Source organism: Lagenorhynchus albirostris, chromosome 3, assembly GCF_949774975.1.
Source record: "Lagenorhynchus albirostris chromosome 3, mLagAlb1.1, whole genome shotgun sequence".
Taxonomy (NCBI): Eukaryota; Metazoa; Chordata; class Mammalia; order Artiodactyla; family Delphinidae; genus Lagenorhynchus; species Lagenorhynchus albirostris.
Window position 1 is genome coordinate 170,688,794 of NC_083097.1, and position 9,375 is coordinate 170,698,168.

The 9,375-nt window shown below is 58.5% G+C and overlaps 1 protein-coding gene across 1 annotated transcript; it reads right to left on the reverse strand.

Annotated features, from left to right (window-relative positions):
• Positions 1-674: 674 nt before the first annotated feature.
• On the reverse strand, positions 675-8,430 carry CNN2 (calponin 2). The gene is made up of 7 exons (XM_060145845.1): positions 8,272-8,430; positions 4,400-4,521; positions 3,812-3,878; positions 3,573-3,710; positions 2,528-2,644; positions 2,229-2,375; positions 675-1,673 (listed from the first exon to the last, which is right to left on the reverse strand). Exons 1-7 carry the CDS (start codon positions 8,332-8,334, stop codon positions 1,398-1,400), a joined length of 930 nt encoding a protein of 309 aa, XP_060001828.1. The 5' UTR covers positions 8,335-8,430; the 3' UTR covers positions 675-1,397.
• Positions 8,431-9,375: the final 945 nt, after the last annotated feature.

Consider the following 9,375-nt stretch of genomic DNA (forward strand, 5'->3'; position numbering starts at 1 on the left):
TCCTAAGATTAGAATCTTGGGTCACGATGGTGACCCTGATTTGGAAGAAACCTCCAGATGTTTCCCTCTCCAGAAAATTGGGTGTATTTCACAAGGTCCTAATGAAACAAGTGTGTGGATCCACAGCTCTGAAGGTGCTGGGAAAGGTGAGAAGGGTGGGAAGGGCTCCATGAAAGCAGAGTTTGGGGGCTTCCCTGGTGGCGCAGTGGTTGAGAGTCCGCCTGCCGATGCAGGGAATACGGGTTCGTGCCCCGGTCCGGGAAGATCCCACATGCCGTGGAGCGGCTGGGCCCGTGAACCATGGCCGCTGAGCCTGCGCATCCCGAGCCTGTGCTCCACAACGGGAGAGACCACAACAGTGAGAGGCCCGCATACCACAAAAAATAATAATAATAAATAAATAATAAATTTAAAAAAAAAAAAGAAAGGAGAGTGGTGTTGTTGGCACTGGGGCTTTAAGGATGAATAGGAGTTTGCCAGGAGGGTACTCCGGGACGAGTAAATGCACAAAGGCCTGGAGGTTGGATGAAGCCACCGTCCTGAGGACCTACTTACAGGTTTGCCCTTTGCCCCACCCCCAGGTCCCCCCCACCCCCAGATCCCAGGACCCCAGAAGGTATCCAAGCCAGGCACCGCCCCCCAGCCTGTCTTGGGCACCAACTCCAGCACCTTCATTTCCGAAAAAGAGGTTTTATTTCCTTTGGTCCACAGTCGGTATTTCACATTATTTCTTGGTCCCAGGGCTCCTGGGCAGGGGCTGGTCCTTGGGAGGGCCTCTGGATGGGGGTCCCTGTGCAGTATTTGGTGGGGTGTGGGGACAAGTATGGGGGTTTCTGGCTTTGCCTCAACCACTCAGAACTGCACTATCCTGCCTGGGCCTCAGTATCCCAACTGGGCCCCTGGCAGGGGACAGGGCCGGTGGTCTGAGGGTCCTAGGGAAATCCAGTACCTCACGAGGCCTAAAATATTTTGGGACTGTGGCCTGACCTTCTCCCAGTAGCCCCCTCCACCATCCCCCTACCATTCCCCTGAAAAAAAAAAGTATTTTCATTTCACTAAAACGGCCTGAAACTTCTGTGGGTACAGAAACCACAAACTGATCGGCAGAGAAAAGAGAAGAAGGGAAGAAGCAACCGGAAACCACTTGGGGTCGGTCCCCCTCCCTGCCCGGGTTTCGTCTTTCTCCCCTGCAACTTGGCCCAAAGCCTGTTAGGAAACATGCCTGGAGGTGCCCTGGCGGGGACCCCCACCCCACATGCATCTGGATATGGCCTTCACCCCTTCTCCCCAGACCTTCAGCTGGCAGCACTCAGACATGTAAGAAAAACAAGACAAAAATACAGAAAAACCCGAAAACCCGGATGGGGCAATGATGGGAGACAGCCCGCATGGGCGCCTCAGTAGCCTGCCTCCTCCTGGTAGTAGGGGGGGTACCCTGGGGCCTCCCCCGGGTCTGGGACATCTCCGGCAGCCGCTGGAGCCCCATCGGCCGCTGGGCCTTGCGGGCAGTACTTGGGGTCGTATATCTGCCGGCCCAGGCCAAATACCTGGCCGCTCTGATTGGCGCCCTGCGTGTAACCCATCTGCAGGGACATGGAAGAGTTGTCACATTTGTCTGTCCCCAGCTTGGTGTCGTAGATGTGCCGCCGGGTCCCTGGGGCCGTCATGCCCACCTGGAGAGAGAGAAGAGGCGTCAGGGAGGGAAGAAAAGGGGAAACAGGCCCCAGAGAACTTCCCCTAAATTCTCACACCTTTTCCCACCTCCCTGTCTTTGCACTCACAGTGCAAACTCCTACAGATCCTTCCAAGCCCTGCTCAGAACCCTCTCTTTTCTGACTCTGTGCTGAGTTGATCTGATGTTTGGGTCCAGCTCTCTCTCCCTGCCAGCCAGGAAGCTCCCCAGGCTGGGGCTCAGGCCTGCCAGGACCTGAATGCTCCAAAGGCATCACACTGATACACCAACATAGCAGGAAAAGTGACAACTGCAGGGTCTAAAAATATCAGAGTTGGATGGGCCTCTGGGCAAAACTTTGAGGGAAACTGAGGCACAGAGCTGGTAACTTCCCCTGGGACACACAGCAGGCTGAGGCAGAGTCAGAGCAGGCATGGCCAGAGGGGTAGGAGGGAAACCCAGAGTGGGTTTCAGCGGGAGATGCTCTCAGCAACAGGGATGAGCCCTCAGGGTTTGGTAAGGTGGGTGGGGGCCCGGGGGGACTGGGGAGGCCCACCTGGCTGGCACACTTGTTTGTGCCCATCTGGAGGCTGATGGTCGAGTGGTCCATGGGGGGCAGGATATGGTTCTTGGGGTCGTACAAATGCCGTCTGGTGCCATAAGCCGTCATGCCTGACTGGCTGGCACATTTGTTGGTGCCCATCTGCAGGGACGCAGGTGGGAGAGGTCAGGCTGCCCCCACCAGGCCTCCAGACCCTGCCCCGAACTTGAGGGGCTACCAGGCTGGACAGGGCCTGGGTCGCATCACAAGCCCACCACCCACGCACCCTAGGGCTGGACCAGCCGCGCACCCACCTGGAGCCCGATGACACACTGGCCCGCCTTCATGGTGGCATCATCAAAGTTCCGCTCCTGCTTTTCCGAGTATTTGACGCCGATGTCCACACCACTCTGCATCCCCTTTGTCTTGGCCTGGGGGGAGAGAGGGGGTGGGAGTATCAGGGAGGGGCAGCCGGGTCCCCCCAGCCAGGCCCGGGGTGTGTGAGCCCAGGGGAGGCCCAGGTATCGGGCTGCAACCTGCCCCCCACACCAGCAGCCCAACACCTCGGGCTCAGCAGCCCTGTGGCCCCCAGCCTTCCCTCCCTAGGCGATGGCAGCCCCAGCCTTACAGCTGCACAGGCCAAGGATTTTAGGGGGCGTCATCACCTCCTATCTCTCTCACCTTCCATCACCTCCTTCTACCCAGCCCCAGCCCCTCGGCCAGGCCACGACCATCGTCTCTCCCCTGGACGCCTGTCCCCCACTCCTTCCTGGTCTCCCCACCTCACTACCCATGTGGCAATCACAGGGGGCTTCTGAAAGCACCGTTCAGAACACAATTCCCTGACATGAAAACCTCCTCCTCCTGAAACATTGTTCCAGCCCGTCTTGGTCTCCGTTTTAGACCCTAGACATCGGCCTAACGCTTTCTTCTCCTTCAAGGCACTTCTCACGATTTATAATTTGTAAAACAATGATTTGAAGAGCAAACCCTAATGGGAACTCTGGGTGTTAAGGAGATGTCCACGGAGGTTCACTGATTATGTAAAGTAGGGGGGGCTGTGCATGAGTGGGGGCAGGGGGTAGACGGGAAGTCTCTGTACCTTCCACTCTGCTTTGTTGTGAACCTAAAAATGCTCTAACATAAAATTTTTTGTAAATAAAAAAAATGGAGATTTGTTCGTTGTCTGCCCATAAAGGGGTTGACTGTGTCTGCCTTGGTCACCCTTGTATCCAAAGTGCCCGGCGCCTCGTGGGTGCTCAGAAATCTTTGTGAAGGAATGAATGAACAGCCTCTGAAAATCCCCGCCTGGTTCGCTGTGTTACTTTGAGCAGATTGCTGCCCCTCTCTGGGCCTCACCTTCCCGGCCAGGGCAAGAAGAGACACCTGCACCTGTGTTAGATTCCCACTCTCAAACAGGTCGTTGGCCTCGAACAGGTCCACAGGGTTCATGCCGTAGCTGACCATGGCCTTGATGAAGTTGGAGAGGTTTTCTAGCTGGGAGGAAGCAGGAAAAGGATAGTGAGGGGCCTCGGTCTTACCCCCCCGTCAGATGGGGTCCCCCAGCCCCATCCTCATTCCACCCCCCTGTCCCTCACCTGGTGCCAGTTCTGCATGGAGCGGTTGATCTTAGGGACTGAGCCTGGCTGCAGCTTATTCATGAGTCTGGCGGGGGGGCATATGGGATGGTGGGGAAAAGGGAACCTCCATTAGTGTAGCAGAACTTCAGAGACCCAAGAGACTAATTCATGCCTTCCTGGCCAACCTCACTGCCTCTCTCTGGGCCTCAGTTTCCCCTCTTGCAATCCAGTCTTCACCCACCAAAGATGCAAAGATGCCAAAGAGTGACAATAACCAGCACTGGGAGTATAGTCCAGAACCACCGAGTTTGGGGAGTGAATCTGGGAATTTCCGTTAACATTTTTAAGGTGCAAACCATGGAACGCTTGAACCACGGCTGAATAGGGTGCAGCAAAGAAGGTCTTCCAGAAATGTTATAGGCTCTCCCGAGAGGATGCTCCACATTAGAGATCCTAGACAAAGCAGTAACACAAGAAAAAGGAAGAAGAGCAAGAAAGACCAGAGACCCATCAGGAAAAGCAAGCAGGCGTCACACAGCACGTGGAGCGTGACCTCGTTGTGCAGAACAGTCAGGGTGATGAGCATATGCGGATACACGCACTCACGTGCATAAGATGATCCCATCCTTCAGACCCTTCTGGAAGTCGGGGCCGATGGAGAGGCCAGTGAGTCCCTCGATCCAGCTTCGGAGCTCTGCCTCCTTCTGAGGGTCATATTTGGATAGGAGCTGGAGGGGCAGAGGGCACAGTGTTGGCGTGAGCACATACCCAGCGGGAGCCCAGTGAAGCTCCTAATGCGGCAGGGCCCAGGGCTCCAGGGGAAGAAAAGACCGAGGGCCCTAGAGGTCCCCACACCACCCAAGCAGACCCTTTCCCATCAGCACAGATAAACCACCCCACATCTCTCACTGACAATCGTCGGGGCTAATCTACTTTCACTGGTGTCAAACCCCACAGGGCAGCCAACACGGCCCTGGAGAGATCTGCCCCCACGTCCGCCACCTCCCTGGTCTCCCAGCACTAGAGACACTGGCCTTTCCCTGTTGTTTTTAAATTGTGTTGAGAAACACACAAGAGGTACCATTTTAAAGCTCATTTTAAAGTTCATAAATCAGTGGCATTTAGTACATTCACCAGGTTGTGCAACCATCCCCTCTGTCTGGTTCCAGAATATTCCGTCATCTCAAAAGGAAGCCCGTCCCTATAAGCTGCCACCTCCCACTCCTCCCTGCCCTCAGTCCCTGACAACCAGGAGCCCACTCCCTGTATCTGTGGATTGGCCTGTTCTGGACGTTTCCCATCAGTGGAATCACACCCTGTGTGTCCTTCTGTGTCTGGCTTCTCTCACCGAGCATCATGGTCTCAGGGTCCATCCACGCTGTAGCGAGTGTCGGGCTTCACCCATTTTCATGGCTGAGTGATGTTACCGTGTGTGAAGGGACACGTGTTTAACCATTAACCTGCTGATGGGTATTTGGGCTGTTTCCACCTTTTGGCTCTTGTGAATCAAGCTGCTATAGACATCCATTTACAAGTTTTATTTGAACACTTGTTTTCAATTCTTTGGGGTATATACCAGGGAGTAGAATTGATGGGTCACAAGATAATCCTAAGCTTAACTTACTAAGGAACCACCAAACCTTTCTCTGCCCCTTGAACTGGCCACAGGGCCAGTTACTGCCTCAGGGCCTTTGCACATGCTGTCGCTTTGGACTCAGATGTCTGCACAGCTGGGTCCCTCCCTTCACTCCAGCTGTAGCTTGGAGAGGACCTCCCTGACTATCTGGCTATGACAGCCCTCCTCATCCCCTCCACCCCCAGCCCTACTTTATTTTCTTTCTAGCTTTTCTCCACCTTCTGCCATATGATCTATCTCCTAGCTTACGTTCCATCCTCACTACGAGCCGCGCCATCCAGCTCAGGCTGTCTCTGGATAAAGATGCTCATGGTCCTGCATCAGCGCTCACTGCTGTCCACAGACACAACACTTCCTGCTCCCCACGACAGCATCTCACAGCACCCAAGGAGACCCAGGACGGTGTGGTGTGCGGGCAGCCCCAGGGCGGCTCCCTGGAGGGGTGGGAAGAAGCTGAGGACCTGGCTGCCCAGCTGGGTGGGCTTCGACCCCAGACCCCTGCCCACCTTTACTCACGCCATCCCTGCCCGTCTCTTTTCCTCTCCTCTACACACCTGGAGGGCACAGGGACCCAGAGCTGCCTTTGCAGCCCCAAGTCCTCCTCCCAGCTCTGCCCCCAGCTCCCCATGACCCTGGAAAGTTTTCACCCTGTGCCTCCATTTCCCCATTTATGTTTGAATTGTTTTCATAAGGCTTTCCAAACTTGGGCGCCGCTTCCTGCTTCCTGCATACAAAGCCCCAGATGCAGGACCAGGGCTGAGCCGCCCAGAGCTCAGGGGACACAAAGGCGGGAGGTTGGCCTGCTAACCCCGTCTGCCCGGTCTCTGGCTCCCGCGGGTCTCTAGTTCCCGCGGGTCTCCTCTGGTTCCCGCAGGCCGGGGAGCAGCAGGGCTGGAGGAAGCAGAGGGTGTCATTATGAGAGCCGAGCTTGAAGCAGGCAGGCTGGTCCGGACGCCTGGCCCGCCTGCCCAGCTGGGCCCCGTCCCCGACGGCTCGCAGGGCCCAGCCCCGCCCGCAGTGGCTGCCCAGCCAGCCTTCAGCACATTCCTCCCCACCGCAAACTGCCAGGAATGCAGCCGCTGCCTCCCTGCTAAATCGGGACCAGCTGTTCCCAGTGGTCTAGGCCCCCCAGCCGGCCGGGGATCTCAGAGGGATACACTGGACCTCAGCCTGCCTCCGGGCCATGGTGGGGTGGGGGACTGAGGCCTGGGGGGCTGGGCAGAGAGGGCCCCGGGTCTCCCTCCTCCTCTCAAGCAGCTGGTAAAGTGGATGGGGCGTGGCTGAGAAGCCACAGGAACCTGGTTTCCAATTCGGGGGTGGCCCACCCATTCTCCAGACCTGCAAACTGAGGGCTGGTCACAGGGAGCCTTCTGACCTCATCCCCCGACAGGGCAGCTGTCAATCTGGCTCCACGGACTCCATTGCAGGAAGCGGCCCCCACCCCGCTGGGGTGCTGTACTCTCACCCACTTCCTGCTGCCTCAGGGGAGATGCCTGGACTGCCAGGAGGACCGGTGGCCATGGGGCAGTTGGCTGCGGCAGGTCTGGGTTCGAGTCCTGACTGACTCTGCCTCTGGCCAGTTGTGTGCTTCTGGGCAGTTTGAGCAATGTCTCTGAACCCCGTGTGCAAACCAGGGGTCTTAGACCATCCTGGCGCTGGGTGGGGCCCGTAAACACCCCCCTCCTCACCATGGCATTATTGCTGGAGTGTGGAATTGTGTGTTTAAGGGGGAATCATGGGGAGCTTGCCCAGGGACCATGCTCGGTCCCTCGACTTCCCAAACGGGCTGGAAGGAGGCTCCTTGGGGCTCACAGAGGTGATGCGGAAACTCTCCCTCGTGTCTGCAGGCCCTGGAGTGCCGACCGGGCAGGGGCCTGGGAGCTGGCAGGGCTGTGTCCCCGGCGTGCCCAGGCAGGCTCCCGGCGGGGCGGCTGCCGCTGTGGGACCACACTCCCAGGTGGCGGTGTGTGCATGTCGGGTGGACAGGGATGACACACTCCCCTTCCGGCTGGATGACCCTTGCGGGTCAGGCTTAGGACCTCCCTCAGGGCTGGGATCATCCTCTGCTCCTCTCTCCCTAGGTGCACTGACCCTGCTGTGTGGCCTTGCAGACATGCCTGCCCCTCTCTCTGAGCCAGAACCACAAGTGCTTTCTTTAAAAGTGTGTCGCCAGGTCCCAGCCCGCATTTGCAAGTTACAAAACCCACATCTTAGGGTTACATTCAGGGGATCCCACGGGTCCTGCGGACGCCTTAGCTATCCCTTTAAAGTTTGTCAGACGGGGACAAAGAGAATGTGGAAAGGAACAGCAGGGGGTGCGGGGTGGAAGGCGGGCCCCCTCAACTCCACCTTCCCCCTGGGTGCCCCGCCTCCCAGGTGTAAGAGGTCGGGGAATTCCTGGGGGGGGCAACGGGCTTCTCACAAACACTCGGCCCGCCCCCTTCCCCTCCCCTCCCCTAAGCTTAAGTGGCCCCAAAAGCAGAAGTGGGGGAGGGGGATGAGAAGGGGGCCGATGGGGTTCCCTCGGGCCTTCTCAGGCCTTGAAGCTCTGGAGGGGCCCAGGGCTGGGGGGTTGAGAGCGGTGGACGGGGGGCTTCAGGCGGGGGAGGGCTGGAGGCGCAGGGCTGGGGAAGGGGTTAGACCCAACCGCTCCCAGATGTTGGGGGCTGCCAGAGCACAGACCTCACTGCTTCCGCCGAGTTGGGGGAGCTTCGGGGGCACCCCCCAGAGGTTAGGAAGGAGGGCCGCCCCCGACGCTGGGGATCCGGCGGGTCGCCCGCCCTGCAGCAGCGGAGGGTGCGACGGGCTGGGCTGGCGGGGCGGGGGTGCGCCCCTCACTCACCCGGTTCTTGACCTCGGCCGAGAGCCCGTACGAGGGCCCCTTGTTGAACTGCGTGGAGCTCATGGCTGGCGGGCGCGGCGCCGCGGGAAGGGACGGGAAGGGACGGGACGGGACGGACGGACGGCCGGGCTGGCAGGCGAGCCGGCGGGGGACGCGGACCCGGCGCCCCGCCCCCGCCGCTGATTGGCGCCCGGCGCACATGTCCTTATAAGGCCGCTCGGCGCCGGATTCCTGCGGCTGCGGGCTTCCTGAGCCCCTCAACCGCCCGACCCCCGCCCCGGCGCAGCACCCCGTCACCAGAAGCCCGGAGGGCCCCGCCCTCTCTGAACCCACGGGAGACTGAGGCAGGGAGGGACCGGGGCCCCGCACCGCCGAGACCCGGCACCCCTGCCCTCTCCCTGCTGGGAGCCCCAAGGCGGCTCTCTCACCCTTTCTGGGTCTCAGTTTACTCTTTTGCACGATGATGGCAGGGGGGAATGGTTGGGTGGGACCCTAATTCCCTTGGGACACTAATGAGGAACCCCCTCTCTGCCACTTAGAGGCGCCTCCCAGTCTAGGTCCCCTTCTGGGAACTCTCCTAGCTGGGTGGTTAGCAAGGGAACTAGGGCAGGCTCTTCAGAGGAGGGGCCATTGGTGCTGGGGCTTTGGTGGATGAGTCGGAGTTCGCCAGTCCAAAAGGGATTAGTGTTCCTGGCAGAACATGCAAAGACCTGGAGGGACCGTCAGTGGTTGAAAGCGTGTAGAGATCAATCTGATAGGTTGGGGAAGTAGGGGATGTGAAGGGGCCTTCAATTCTGGGCTGAGGGATGGTGGGGAATAGGGAAGGGGGTGAAACAACAGAGAGTTGAAGTCAGGAGATGCCTTGGGGGTAGGGCTGAGGCTGCCAAGGGAACCAGGCCAGGCACACACTTGGCACTCAACAGGAGCTGCCTGCTTGTACAGATAAATCAATAAATTAATAATAGAATAAATAAAGTCATTTCTTCAGTAACTCACTCATTCATTCACACACCTATTCATTCATTCATTGAAAGCTCCCTGATGGGGCCTCTGGGCCAGCCCCTTGTTAGGCGATACTGGCTCCCAGGAGACCTTGGCTCTGGC